This window comes from Trachemys scripta, chromosome 3, assembly GCF_013100865.1.
Source record: "Trachemys scripta elegans isolate TJP31775 chromosome 3, CAS_Tse_1.0, whole genome shotgun sequence".
Classification (NCBI taxonomy): Eukaryota; Metazoa; Chordata; order Testudines; family Emydidae; genus Trachemys; species Trachemys scripta.
Window position 1 is genome coordinate 123,458,487 of NC_048300.1, and position 15,474 is coordinate 123,473,960.

At 41.4% G+C, this 15,474-nt stretch overlaps 1 protein-coding gene across 1 annotated transcript in view; it reads left to right on the forward strand.

Moving 5' to 3' along the window:
• Nucleotides 1–15,474, forward strand: part of SNX3 (sorting nexin 3) — a 30,343-nt gene that overhangs the window by 12,267 nt on the left and 2,602 nt on the right. Inside the window, exons 2-3 of the mRNA XM_034765921.1 lie at nt 10,650–10,745; nt 11,093–11,217. Coding sequence (XP_034621812.1) covers nt 10,650–10,745; nt 11,093–11,217 — 221 coding nt within the window. The remainder of the gene's footprint in view (nt 1–10,649; nt 10,746–11,092; nt 11,218–15,474) is intronic.

Here is a 15,474-nt window from a genome sequence, read left to right on the forward strand (position 1 = left end):
AAATAAACTGGACTCCTTTGGAATCATGATTACAATCTTTAGCAGAATAACTCTCGACACAATTCTGTTCTGAAGTAACATGGGAAGGGTAACAGCTGTCCTGTGTACAGTACTATAAAATCCCTCCTGGCCAGAGACTCCAAAATCCTTTTCCCTGTAAAGGGTTAAAAAGCTCAAGTAACCTGGCTGGCATCTGACCTAAAGGACCAATAAGGGGACAAGATACTTTCAAATCTTGGGGTGGGGGAAAGGCGTTTGTTTGTTTTTGGTTGTGTGTTCGCTCTCGGGACTGAGAGGGACCAGACATCAATCCAGGTTCTTCACATCTTTCTAAACAAGTCTCTCCTATTTCAAACTTGTAAGTAAATAGCCAGGCAAGGCGTGTTAGTTTTCCTTTGTTTTCTCAACTTGTAAATGTACCTTTTACTAGAGTGTTTATCTTTGTTTGCTGTACTTTGAACCTGAGACTAGAGGGGAGTCCTCTGAGCTTTTTAAGTTTGATTACCCTGTAAGGTTAATTTCCATACTGATTTTACAGAGATGATTTTTACCTTTTTCTTTAATTAAAAACCTTCTTTTTAAGAACCTGATTGATTTTTTTTCCCCTTGTTTTAGGTCCAAGGGGTTTGGATCTGTATTCACCAGGGAATTGGTGAAGGTCTCTCAAGGCTACCCAGGGAAGGAAATTAGCCTTGGGATGGTGGCAGTGGACCAGAGCTAAGCTGGTAGTTAAGCTTAAGTTTTCATGCAGGCCCCTACATTTGTACCCTAAAGTGGGAATACAGCCTTGACAAGTCCAAAGATGCCTTTGTTTTTCTCCCTCTGCGTTGTCTGATTATTAACACACCTTTAGTTCTTGTTAGTCTTGCAGAGCCAACATTGCTCTAAAAAAGTGAGTGAGCTGGATTGTGGTTAGTCACTCCCTCCCTGACTCGAAGTCCAGATTGCAGAATATTTGTTTTGAGTGACCCAGAAAGAATGCATTTGGACTCTGATTTCAAACTGAGTTTGTGGGGCTGGCATTTTGCATCTATATTGTCATCTCAGAAGCATTTGATTGCACTTCTAGTATTCCACAATGCCAACTTTAGTTTCTTTTAGAGAACTGTGATGCTTTGGGGAATCTGTCTGTAGAATTTATGAATTCTGGTTTATTTTGTGATTTTTTTCTTATGAAAATTGCTGTATAATGGAATGTCTGTATATCTATGTGTATCCACCATTGCTGACAAGCCTGTAACCATATCTTTCCCAGACTAGATACAGTGGAGAGGAGTTGCCCTTAAATGACTACTCTGGGTTAATAGTTATACTAAGGAGTCTGGCTACAGCTGGGAGAAGCCATTTCTTCCAGTTTGCCTGTAAAGGGCTGGGGTTTGGAGAGTGGAAAATTACCAGAAGCCTATGACTAAAGTCCCACCACTAACAGCTGAGTCATTTTGAGACTCTCAAAGCCACAAAGGATGCTTAGGGCAGAGGCAGGAATGCTTTTGTAGCAGTAGAAGCTTGGCATAGCTGCAGGATCAACCAAGGTCAAAGTATGCTGGCAGAGAAAAGGGTTCCATAACTAAGAAAAGCCATGCGCTTCAGCAGGACCCTGTACAGTCCACAGAGGACCCTGACTGCAGTCCAAAGAATTTTTCAGAGTGGTGAATAAACAGAGTTATACAAAAATACCCCCTTCATATATTTCTTTCTCATGCTTAAGTAAAGAGCAAAGTAAAGACCATTCTAGATGTCTAGAATCCTGTACGAAGTCTCTGTGACATCTGTCGCATTCCCTGATGTTAACCATAGACCCTGAATGCCCATGTGGATGGGTTCTGGGAGATGGTGTGTTTTTAAGCTATGCAGGAGTCTGGAGGTCAGATCATGGGGGCTGGGCAACTAAAGGATAGACCTTGAGGTCTAAAATCTCAGGATGGGGTGCTGGATGGGGAGTCTGTCTCCTGAGAGTGTCCTTAGGGACCTTAAGCAAAGGGCAGTGTGTGACTGTTATCTGGACCAGTGATCTGCTAGGTCACTCCAATCCTTGACTCTGGGAGCCAGCCTTACCCTGCTCTGTTGTGAGAACCCCTGCTCCTGGGCTGTTCACACACAGCCTCTAGCATTTAAGCTGCTCCCAGCACGTGAGTGAGCACTTTTGGCCAGCTGCTGCTTGGATTGTGCAACCGAATGACACTAGCCAATATCTCCAGTCCCAGACACAGCCCTAGGAATCTCCATCTTGCATTGTCCAGATATGCCCGTTGGATGCTGCAAGCTTATGAGTTTATCAATTTAACAAAGAAATTGATATGTACCAGGCTTGTTCTCCCAAGGGGAGTCTCTAACATGCTTCAAACCAAACACACTGCTTCAGGTGGACTAAACAAACCAATGTATTAACTACAAAAGATAAATTTTTGTTTTAAGGGATTATAAATCAAAGCACAAGTAGTCTGATTTGATCAAATGAAATAAAAGCAAAACTCATTCTAAGCTGATCTTAACACTTTCAGTGCCCTTACAAACTTATATGCTTCTCACCACAGGCTGGCTGGTTGCCCTTCAGCCGGATTCTCCCCTTTGATCAGTGCTTCAGTCTGGTGGTGGTGGTGGTGGTGTCTGTAGATGGAGGTGGAAGAGAGAGCATGGCAAACGTCTCTCCCTTTCATAATGTTCTTTCCTCCCTCTTGGCTTCCTCCCCCCCCCACCCTCCTTCAGAGTCAAGTGAGTATTACCTCATCGTAGCCCCAAACTGACCAAAGGAAGGGGAGTGACTCACTCAAGTCCAACAGATCCTTTCTTACTGCCTAGGCCAGTGTCCTTTGTTCCTGTGAGGCTGGGCTGGGTTTGTTCCATAGATGCCCTGATGAGGTATGAACTGCCCCTCTGCTCCTGGAGAGTTTTGCCTGGGCTTGTGTTAAGCCATGAGGACACATTTTCAGCCTCAAACTATATACATGAAATTACAACATCTAACATTACTATAACAATGCTCAGTGCATCATGAGCCTTCCGAAGACACCTAATATGACAAATTTTGCATTGGATACCACACCTTCATATTATAAGGATGAACATGGGGGTGCAGGTTGTTCCCCTGAGGTACAAAGTGTCACATAGTGCATGACCCTTGTTCAGACTCTGGAGGTGTAAAACTGATGGGGTGTGGTGAGGTGGGTCACCCTCGCAGCAGCCTGGTGAATGCTCAAGAGGGGACAGTCTGGTGCCTATGCATTGGATAGCAGTTTGTAAGCAGTAAAGGGACCCCAATAAGTATTTAGTTGACTCTTTTTGAGCATAGATGGGGGGGCAGGAAATAAAATAGTTAAATCCCTCAAGTGCTTCAGCTTTTTTGTGGTCCCACTTTTTTAACATGAGCCATAGCCAGCCACACTTACTGTGCCAGCTTAGACTGATGCAAAAAAGCTGTTCCTTCGGTTTTCACCTTTTATTAGACTAAGGTTATTGCTTAATTTGATGGGTTGGCTCACCAGTCTTCATCAAATAATTTAGTGAATTTTTCTTACAGAACTAGTGAAGACTTGTGCTGAACATAGGAAACAGTTAATTGTAACAATAGCTACTGGAATCCATGGCAGTTCTCCTTAATCTCATGGGTCATGATGGCCTGTGGCTGTTACAATGAGTAAGTAAATGAAAGGTCATTTACTGCTGCAGCTCATATTAGCCAGAGACTCTGGTAGACTTGGTTTGGATCTCTTTCTTGCTGGCATTGTTACCTGATGCCATAGATTATGCCTCCGTGCACTGTCTTAGCAGGATCCCTCTTCATGAGCAATCTGGATCCCAGCCCTCGCCTGCTGGAAATTACAGCTTCTGTATAACTGTAGCATGAATCTTTTGGTACAATAGGCAGCTGCCTGGCTAGATCTGCTGCCTGCTCTTCTTGTTTCTTCAGCAGAGGTTGAAAGGGATGCAAAAGCTATTTTATTCCTTCTAATAAGATGCATTTTGGGACTTTGGGGTCACTCAAGAGCCCCTCTATGCAGCTCCTGTAAGGAGGCATGTATAGCCCACTTCCACTGGGAATACAAGCCAGGTTAACAGAGGCCATAAAGTGAGAGCTGGGTGGGTGAGAAACAGGAATGGAAAACAGTGCTTTCAGTCTGCAGACTTGCTTGAAAGGAGATCCATTCAGATGTATCAAACAGGTGCACTTCTGGGAAATGAATACTGCTGTATCAGCAATATTTAGAAAAGCTGTAACTGCTGTGATTCTACTTCCTTCAGAAAGAATGTTAAATGAAAAAAGAGGGTTAATACATTGCTAGTCCCTTTTCATAGCTTCCTTCAGGTTATGGATTGAAGTATAGTAAAAGGTGTACCTCTGAGTAGTACACTGTCCAGTCCACATGACTTATCCTCATCAATAACTTTCAGTTATGAAATACTTGCTGGATGTGTAACCCATTATGTTTCTCAGGGCTTTGTGAAGTAGATTGTATTAGTAGACACTTTCACAAACACTAAAACTTCATCAATTAGCCACAGGGTATTTCAAAACTGGAGGAATGGGTGGAAGTTGGGAGGCACAGGAAACAAACAAAGTGTTGAAATAGTTAAACTAATGAGTCAGATTTAATCACAGTTATGTCAAAAGTTCAAAAGGGAAAATGTGGAAGGTAATATGAGCTGAACTGGCACTTTTACCCCAACATTGTACCTGTAAGCCTGATATGTTGTTTAGAGATTAACTTTATAGACTTCCGTACCCAGAAGTATGAAAAATCTTAGTGAACTCTTTTCATAGGCTTGATCTTAGCATTGAATAAAAGAGCAGCTAATCCCTTTTGTTAAGTAACTTGAGAGGAGGGAATCTAAAATGTGAAATCTCACCTGCAGAAAACACTCAATATTGTAAAGGCCTTTCTATCTTTAGACACTTACAAAGACTTAATATTTTAATGCGGAATGTTGAACTCCGTTATAAAGCCAATAGGTGAAATCAGAGAGAAATAATCCAGTGCTTTATTTCTGGGAATCCTCATCCTGCACTCTGGGGGACCTAATTTATTCCCTGCTGGGGATAAGAATACTGTTCTATACAGAAAGCCAGCATCTTTAAATATAAGCCTGACTTTTAGTATAATAAGAGTCTTGTTAGCTGCATTTTTGCTCTTAGTCATTAATACAATGAACAATGTTGTGGTTACCTGGGAAAGAGAACTAAAGTGCTTTTAAATGTCCAGTGAGCTCAGATTTAGTGTATGAAACATGTGCAGTGTTATGCACATAAGCATCTGAAGAAGGTACAAGGCTGTAAGTAGCAGTCAGTTCATATATTTCAGAAAAGCTTAATACTAAACAGAAATGCTTTACTACATTAGGCATAATACAAGCACTTATTGACTGGCAGTTACACCTATGTGTGCAGTGACCACTAAATAGCCTATTTCTCTTCTATATAGAGGCAGTTTCATAAGAGGTAGTGCAATTATAGGCAATTAAACTTGTCCTGAGTGGCTGAACTCTTCATTCAACCTCAAAATATCTCTTGGGAAGCCATCGAGCTTAACTGCCCACTTCCTTTCTTAAATGGAAGCTGTCTGAGTTGAGACTCAAAATTTGACCCCAGCTTACTAGTTTGTATAGTCCGTAACTGTCAACACACGTTTCAAAACCAAAATGTTTCATCAGCCCACCACTCATCTGTAATTTTAGGGTTGCTCACGACAGTGTATGACAGGCTCAGGAGTCTCAGCTCTTCCTGTGTAGTACACCTGAGGATCACACACTTAGTTGCTTGTGTAGTGTGAACTATCCATACAATTGGAGCAAATTATTAAGGTGCTGTCTGTGTAGGTAGCAGCAGGGATTGCCAGAGAGAATCTTCTACCTGCAGCACGGAATAGGCACTCCATGGGCCTGATTTTTAAATTCTCCTTCCTTCCCCTTCCCCCACCCCTAGCAGTGGAAATCAGGCTTTTCTGACCCCCCCCCCCCAAAAAAAAAAATAGGGCTTTTCCCATTGATGCCTAGAACACTACATGAAACTCTGGAATTGATCAGATTAAAAAGCCTTCAGGCCAAAGCTCATATGCTTGCAAAGAAGTCAGACTAGATCAAAGGTCATTACCAATCTGTTAATGTGTGTTAGCAGGGTGCACATGGACAGTTAGAGTGCAGCAGGCTAATGGGGCAAAGATTCATACCTTAGCTTAGCCAGACATTTAATTCAAGGCATCTCAGGTGGAATGTCCTGCCCTCTCCTCCCCTAGGGCACCATCCACCTGAGGATATCAAAGCCTGAGAGAATTCACCCTTTCACTCTCCTGGACCAAAAAGAGACAAAGTAAGATTCATTAGCCAGTTCCTGCTGTCTTGATCCCCCTCCTGTTCCCTCTGCCCCTGAGCTTCCCACCACCCAGGCTTGCAACCTCCATGTTGCCTTACTCCCATACCTCCAGACTGCCATTGAATCCTGTTTCTATCACCACTAAACCCTGGTCCCTTGCCTTGGTCGTCGTCTCTCCCTATGATTCCTGTAACTGTTGCCTCTCCAGCCTTGCTCCATCTCCCTTTGCTGCCCCTTGCCCAGCCAAAGTGTCACTGTTAAAATTGTCTTCCCCATTTGCCCCTCTACTCATGTCGCTCACTATTTCAGATCCCTGCACAGTCCTCCCCTTGCATTCTGCATCTAGGGCAGACCTCTCACCTCTAAGGCCCTACCCAGCTCTTCTTGTTTCCCACACTTTGCTCAGCCCAAGCTTCCCTTCCCACTATGCCTTCATATTCTTTCAACCAAGACCTTTATGCTGCCTTTCATGCCCCTGCCTTCTGTGTGGAACAGTCTCTCTCTCCCTCTTTCCATATGTCACATCTCAATTCCTCCTTTACATTCCTCCCTACTGCAGCTTCTGAGGTTCCAGCACACATCACATGGTGTGCTCTGTAGGTCTGACCTGCTGACTGGATCATAAGTCCCTTGGGGCAGGGATTTATGTGCCAGCGACCACTTCCCCAATGCAATTCTGAACTCTTGGTACAAACCTCTGCCACTCTGAAATGAAAAATGCTATATTGCTTATGTAGGCTGAACTGTATACCCAATGAGAGAATAGCATATTAAGCCAAATGTAGCTCAGGAGCAGGGAATGCCAGAGATTCCTCTGTCTACAGCACCAAATAGGTATTCTGGACCCCACCAGTAAAATCAGGGTATTCCAATTTGCTAGTTTTTCACCAAAATTCTGCCCACTGATGCTTAGAACATTCCTGAAATTTTGGAATTGATTGAATGCTGTAGTGAAAAGTTATCATGTTCGGCAAAGAGACTGCCATCAGGTTGAGTGTAGGGCCTAGCTTTGGTTGGCTAAACCCATTCATCAGTCTGAGTGACTTATCCAGCATGGTGGGCGTATGTGAAATAGCAAAAGGGAGAGCAAAATCTCAAGTGTGTAGCTGTCCAGTATCTACTATTGTGTATCAAGTATCAGGGGGTAGCCGTGTTAGTCTGAATCCACAAAAACAACAAGGAGTCTGGTGGCACCTTAAAGACTAACATTTATTTGGGCATAAGCTTTTGTGGGTAAAAAAAACTCACTTCAGATGCATGGAGTGAAAGTTACAGATGCAGGCACCCTGATTGAATTGGCCCTGTTAACACTGGTTCTCCACTTGTGAGGTACTCCCTTCTCCATGTATCATTATATATTTCCTGCATCTGTAACTTTCACTCCCTGCATCTGAAGTGAGGCTTTTACCCACAAAAGCTTATGCCCAAATAAATGTTCATCTTTAAGGTGCCACCGGACTCCTCGTTGTTACTACTGTGTATGTGACCTTAGTATCTAGGCACTGCTGTTGTCAGCGATGAGATGAGCCAGGATTATTATAGACAATAAGAAGCCAATAGGATTCAGTGAAGTGGAAAGAGCTTTAATTTAACATGTCTCTAAATGTTGGCTCTGCTCTTGTTGATTGTAAGTTCTCGGCATAACATACAGAATCTCAGACTATGAAAGTAGGTTAATAAATTATTCGGACTTGGTGGATCTCCAGCATTGCCAGGTAATATTTCCCTTTGCCAGTTGTGAGCAAGTTTCTCAGTGCAAGTTTGTCTGATTAGTCTTGTACATAATGTGACTGTCAAACTTTTCCTCCATGTCCACTCTGACAAGTGGCCTTAATGTGGTAGTGGGAGTCACGAATTCTCTTCCTGAGGTCTAATCATTTCTCTGACACTTACTTGCTATGAGACAGTGTCACACAGCTGTGTCCTGTTTCCTCATCTGTAAAATGGATACCTGCCTCTGAAGGGATGTCCAGGACTAACATCTCTACAATGATCCAACTATGGAAAGTTCTAAGGGGAAGGTTATAAGTGGGGTGAAGACTTTTTGGTGGGGGGTACTAGAGGAAAGTGTCCAGTTGCCAACCTTAGAATCAAGCACCACCTCCTGGTTAAAAATAACTGCACACAGGAAAACCTCTTGATTATCCCTTCTGCTTAAGAGCTGTTGTGGGAATCCTGATGAACAAATACATCTTACATTTGATCTGAGTTGTGAAAGATCTGTGGGGATTCCAGTATTTCATGAGTCAGCTCTGCAGGTGTGGCATGCTCCTGAGAAGGCCTAATCAGAGAACCCGTCCTTAGCGCTCACTTAGTTTAATGACGTATGGGAGTTCTTGACCTAGGAAATGAGCACTAATCTTGACCCTCAGTGTCATTGGAAAATATTGCTGTTTGTGAACTGATGGAGACCCATTGCTAGGTTTTTTTTCATATTTCACTGAGCTTAACGATCACAAGTTATTTATGGTCTTTTCCCTTCTCTCTCTGTCCCTTGGCAGTTTGTTGGGACCTAAGTGATATTTGCTGCCAAAAAAGTCTTTAATACTAACTAGTAAATTATGTAGCCTATTACAGGAGGTGCTTGTAGTTTTGCTTGTAGTCAAGGTTGTCTAACAAGTTGTATCACAAGACCTTGTCAATTGCTTATAAGCTATACCAGGCTGAAACATCCCATGTTGTAGGTCTGCCTTAGGCTGGATTTTTTTGGAAGTGTGTTTTAGCCAAAGCCATCCAGCCTTGTCAAATAACTAGGTTGGGGGGGCAGGATGGGACAGGTGGAAACACCCATGTCAAAAAATCTCAGTAGTTTCATTGGGAGGCTCTAGTGACTCCATCCTCTGGAAAGACTTCAGATTTGGCAGGGGCATCACCGTGGAGTCGGATGCTTTTTCACATCCCTGTAAAGCAGGGGTTCTCAAACTGGGGGGGGGGGGGGTCAGGACCCCTCGGGCGTTACAAAGTTATTGCAGGGGGGGGTTGAGAGCTGTCACCCACCACCCCAAACCCCACTTTGCCTCCAGCATTTATAATGGTGTTACTTTAAAAATATATATTTATAAGGGGGGGTCACACTCAGAGGCTTGCTGTGTGAAAGGGGTCACCAGTACAAAAGTCTGAAAACCCCTGCTGTAAGTCTCTAATTTACCAAAAATATAACCCTCTAAAAAATCAGCCAATGAGTGCTTGCAGGCTTGTTAAAAGCTGGCGGCTAAATTTTCTGAAGATTCAGTCTTCACTGAACATGCTTATTTCTCCCCCCTTTCCCCCCCCCTTCTCCTCCTCCCCACGCAGCTCCCACATGACTGGTCTGCAAATGCTTTATCCCCACAGAGCAGCTGAGCAGGACTTTCCCTGTAATTGCTGCATCTGGCTGTTGAGAGCCATTGTTGCCAGACACCAGAACAGAGAGCAGGGAGACTCTCTTCTGTTTTATTAAAGGAATGCTACTGATGTTGCCAAGTTAAGCACTTAAATTTCAGGACATGCTAGATGTGAGGTTCCCTCTGCAATTTTAATTTGTATGCATTATGATAGTCTCTAATTGGTCACATTATTTTTTCCGCAGGACCGTTGCCTCATTCAGTGCGCAGGATTGACTGTGCCCACTGAATGAGTAGCTATTTAATATTTTAATTGTCATTCAGTGTGTGGCCCCAGTCCTATTTACCATACACCATCCAACATGTGCAGAATAGAAAGTTATTAATTGTCTCCTGGTCCACGGTATCTATTTGAACACCCAAAAAATCAAACCCACCCATGAGGCTTTTGGTTGAAGTGACTTGCATTACAACTCTTTTGCAGAGGTACAAATAGAATACTGTTCACCACAGTGGCGTTCAACTACCATAGCCATGAGACTCTGCTCTCTGTTCCTGCAATCCCCTGTCTCATTCACTTCACACCTTCCAACTTCCTGAGGCCGGGGTCATACAAACAACACAACCGTGATTCTTTCCCAGAGTGCAGTCTATCCTGTGCACAAAATGAGACTTGTGTCTTGAGGGGTGGCAGGTAAGGGAAAGTATGTGATCATGTAACTAAGGTTGTGAATTTGGATGCATTGAAACAGTCTTTAATACTGGTATTTTCTAACTTGAAGGTTTGACTTCGCACATCCATATTCTTTTTGATTTTAAGTTTAAATAAAAAAAAAAAGCAATGATGAGGGAAAACATTGACTCCTTTCCTCCTCCTCCTCTTTAAGGAAGGGTATTGGGGATGTCATGACACAGAATTTAGCAAGAAACTTCTACCTATTTTTGTCATTTTCCCCCCCTACTGCATCACTTTGATCACTTTGAAAGTGTAGTCACTTACAGTGATCTATCTTTTATTTCAGACAAACCTTCCCATTTTCAAATTGAAAGAGTCTACAGTCAGAAGAAGATACAGTGACTTTGAATGGCTGAGAAGTGAACTCGAAAGAGAAAGCAAGGTGAGTTGAATGCTAAAAAGTAAATATACAAATCTACTTGGGAAAGCTTAATTATCACGACATATTAAGCTTTAAATTCTCTATTGGGGTGCTGAAGACCATATAAAAGCTGTAAGAGGCTTCAGGTTTTAACTCCACATTTAAATGTGGTGTAATCTTTCTGTGTGACACTCAAGTATAGAATTGCTTTTTCGATATGGGTTAACTTTCTTCATTGCTTCAATGTAGGCAAACAAATTCCTTTTTCGCAGCCTAAATGTAATGTTGGGGGGGGGGGGGGTGTCTACGTCTACATCTGTCTACGTGCAGGCTGCGGTTATGGTTACTTTTTTTAAAAATTGTTTCAGGTTGTAGTGCCACCCTTACCTGGAAAAGCTCTCTTCCGTCAGCTTCCTTTTAGAGGAGATGATGGAATATTTGATGATTCATTTATAGAAGAAAGGAAACAAGGTCTTGAGCAGTTTATAAACAAGTAAGTGTGAGGTTTATTTCTTGTCTTATGAACATCTGAGTCTTATTAGCTCCTTTTCATCTTTTAGTTGTTAAAAGGTGTCTACACCATGTTTTAGAACAACAAACAAGCTCAAATCACAAGTTTGAAAACTTAAAATGTTAAAATATCTGTTTTTGAATATCCTATCCGATATTCAGCACTTACTCATTCAACCTTTCAGGTGTGTGTTGACCAGAGTTCTAGATGTTTTGCTTAGTTAATTTATGCAAATTACAGCATTCAGAGAAGTTCTACTTGTATGATTCTTTTCTGGAAAAAGGTACTGGAACATTTAAGCTTGCAATGGACTTTCAGACACTTTGTCTGAATCAAGTAGTGTTTTTACATCTTCAAAAGAACACACTTTACCATTTAAAAAAAAAATGCCCTATGACATGAGCTGATAATACCTCACATCTGCAATCAAACAATCTGGCATATTATATTTATTACTTAAACTAAATATCAATTTGAAACTACCAGTTTGAATCAGTTGTCTAGGTTATTTTAGCTTTTAAAGTCTTATGCCAGGAAGCAGGTGTGGCCCAACTTACTTTAAATAGCTGCGTTTGGGTCAATATATGGAGAGAAAAAAGGTAAGTCTCAGCTTTCTAATACCATTTACTGTAAAACAGTTTCAAAGGCAGTGTGTGTAGTGTGTGGTTTTAAAAAAAAAAAAAAAAAAAGCCCCACAGCACTCCCACCCATAAAATTAGTAAAGTATACCTCATCTGTTTTCAGAACCAGTGATAACTAAAATAAAAAAAGTAATCTAGAAGTGATCATTCTGAAAGATGACCATTTATAATGGACAACAAACAATTACATTGGCATTTAATGTCATTGAGACCTAAACTGCATGAAACTTTCAATGCTTGGGATTAGCACAAATGTCTGACACTTCATGGCAGATTGGTTAAATGACTTGGTTTGCTCGGAGGCAAAATGTGGTTTTTCCCCCCCCAAAAAAAAATATAGATAGATTAGAATACCACTTTAGAATTTAAACAGCTGAGGCTAGGAACTTTCAAATGTGGCCTGTCAGTGAGGATAAAAGCTGAGGTCATGCTTTTGTTAAAGGCATCAAAGTCAAAGATGTATCTGCCAAATTCAGGTCTTCATACTCTTTGAAAAGTACAGAACTGAATCTGTTTTAAATCTAGTTGAAACTGTTGCTATCAGAATTTTAAATTTGGGTTTGGACAGATCAAATAACGTGTCCAAGGTGCTTCAGTATTCTCTTAAGGAAACAGTACAGCTTCTTTTAATCAGGAGACATTTGGAATGAGTACTGAAGACACTCTTTAAAAGCAAACTATAAATACTTGTATGTCAGACAAGATAAACACACATGCTTGCTACACTAGATCTAGACAGTGAAAGGGTGCTTTGTATGTTTTAGAAATCTGGACTTTATAACTTCATGGACATAAACATAACCCTACTAACTATGCTACTAGGATAACATGACTTAAACCTGCAACAGCTAGGTTCTTGAGGCAGGCACCCCTACAAAATTTTTTCTAAGAATAGCACTGAATAATATTAAATAACAACTGCTACTTCCCTACCCAGGTATCTTACTACTAAAATGCATTGCATCATGTCTTGAGGCTCATTTAAACTGTCTAGCAGAGTGTACAAAGGAAATAGACTTGAGAAGGAGATCACAAATGGCTTATCTGCAGCTTAATGCTTTTAGCCTTATTAGGTATTCATAGCACAAAGTACCTCTTACGCTTTGTTCAACAAACAAAAGTTGAAGAATAGAATTCCATAGCAAGTCACCTGTCTGGAAGAAATGCATTTTAAGTTTGTAAGTGGTATGTTGAGTGTGCTATGTAGTCAATGTGACGTTCAACATATGCCTTGGGGAAAAATCTAGCTTATTTCATTCTAACCAGCTCCAAAAGAACTCTTTTGGAAGAGGCTGTCAATTAACATAAAGAGTAACATCTCCAGGTACAAGAGACCACTAATCCAACTGCAAGTAGAGTACAATATTGATGCCCATAAACTTGCTGGAAAAATTAAATTAATCTTGAATAGTTAACAATATAGTTTGAAATTGTAGAACAAATTATTCGAGTCATCTTCCTTTCTTTTGAAAGAAAAAAAGCAGATTTTTAATGCAGGTATTGATGCCTCTTGAGTACAGCTGGAACAGCAGCCATTACTGTGTAAAACTCCTGATTGCTCTGAACTTCCTTGTTGATTCAAGTTTAATCTAACCTCCTTTAATGGTTTAACCTACTTTAATGAAAAGAGCTGTTTCAGTTAATAGTGTGCTGTTGCTTGACAGAGAATGACAGTGGTGAACCTTGGGAGTTGGACCCTGATCCTCTACTTTGTAAAGCAGATCTAAATATTAGCGTTACTATAAAGTACTAAAAAACAAACCGCCAAATTCTCTTACAGCTAAGGTTGAGTGTTTCAGTGGAGTCTCGCTAGCACCCAGAGACCACACTTTCCTTACCAGAATGCTATACTTAAGTCGAAATGAGTAGTTAAGGTGTTGGCTTAATGAAGGTGCCAGTAGATAATCGTCAGGTCGCGCTGCTATCAACACTTTTGACTGCTGAATGCTTGAACACAGTTTTCTGGTAGCCTGTGTCTGCACACTTGCATAATTTAAAGAACCAACTAAATGACAGCAGTGTAACTTGACTTATACTTCCAGCTGTTCAGGGTTGTGCCTGGTCCAACCTTGAGGTTGATAGTGCCATCTTTGCGCAATGCAGTTCTGACATCAATTTGGGACACAACATTCTGTGCCATCAAGACTGACTAGTTTCACCAGTGTGCGCAGTGCAGACATCAACATTGATAATGCAGCTTGTACTGATTTAGTATCTACACAAAAATTCAAGGGCAAGAACAAAGTGCCTAGTCCAGGTTGCTGCATTTTCTGGATGATTTGGTGTAGAGATGTCTGTCACACCTTTAACTCTTCCTTGTCCCACTTGGTGGAAAGATTTTCCCATCCTCCATATAAGAGCAGGGTGACTAAGACTGCTATTGCCAAAGAAAGGATTGTCAAATTCCTTGCACTGTGCACCAGAAATGTAAGGCTTGATGCTAGGACTTGTCTGGTAAAGTCTGTGGCCAAACAGAAGCTGCCAAGATAACAGCTTTTGCTGGTAGATTAGCTGACCTGCATAGCCAGAGGTCACTTCAAAATGTGGAAAGATTGCTCTGGTGGAGAATCTTTACAGAGAATAGAGCCGAGAGCTGTGGAAGGTCTCTTGAGGCGATTGACCTCCCATGACATCAAGTTGCTTGCATGCAGTGGGAAGTGCTGGTTATCAGAAGTATGTCTATATGCATGGGGTGGCAAGTGTCTGGCTTCCACTCAGATCCAGAAGAAGCTCTGACTAAACTTATTCTAGAACAACATGTTCAAAAACTAGTACAGGCCGTTTTGCAGAAAGTGAGAGACTAAGTCCTCTATAGTCTCTCAAACGATCAAAAAAATCCATCTATAATCAAAATTAAAAGATAAGCAAAGTAAGAAATAAGCCTGACTTATTACTTTGGTATAAGAATATTTACTTTGTATTTTTGGACATGTGATGTTGACAATTTGTTTTAAAGATATTTATTTTATTTATTTATTTATTATTTCAGTTGCTTCCACAGGCCTAAGAATTCTGATCCGTGTGTGTGTACACACACACACACACACACACACACACACACACACACACTTTAACCTCTGGATAGAAGATCCATTATAAATTACCAGAATGTGATAGGGAAAACAGTCCCAGTGATTGTAAAAGGTCTACCTCTAGATAACAAGTTGAGGGTATGATATATTTTTCTGTATGTTGATAGATGGCCCAGTTGATCGCTACTACTAAAGTAGAGTGTAGATTATTCCTCTATTACCATAGCAGGGTGAAGTTGTACTCCCTGGGGACGTGTCCTCCTGCTTACGCTCAGGCGTTGTGCTATTGTAAGGCATCAATAAATTGTATTCTGGGCTCCTGTTACAGGACACCTGAGGGATGCTCTGAATCTGCCCTCTTCCCTGTAGCTGCTTCTAATTAAATAGGCCTTGAAACACCTTTGTGGTACATGAAAATAATGACAGGTTTCAGAGTAGCAGCCGTGTTAGTCTGTATCCGCAAAAAGAACAGGAGTACTTGTGGCACCTTAGAGACTAACAAATTTATTAGAGCATAAGCTTTCGTGGACTACAGCCCACTTCTTCGGATGCATCCGAAGAAGTGG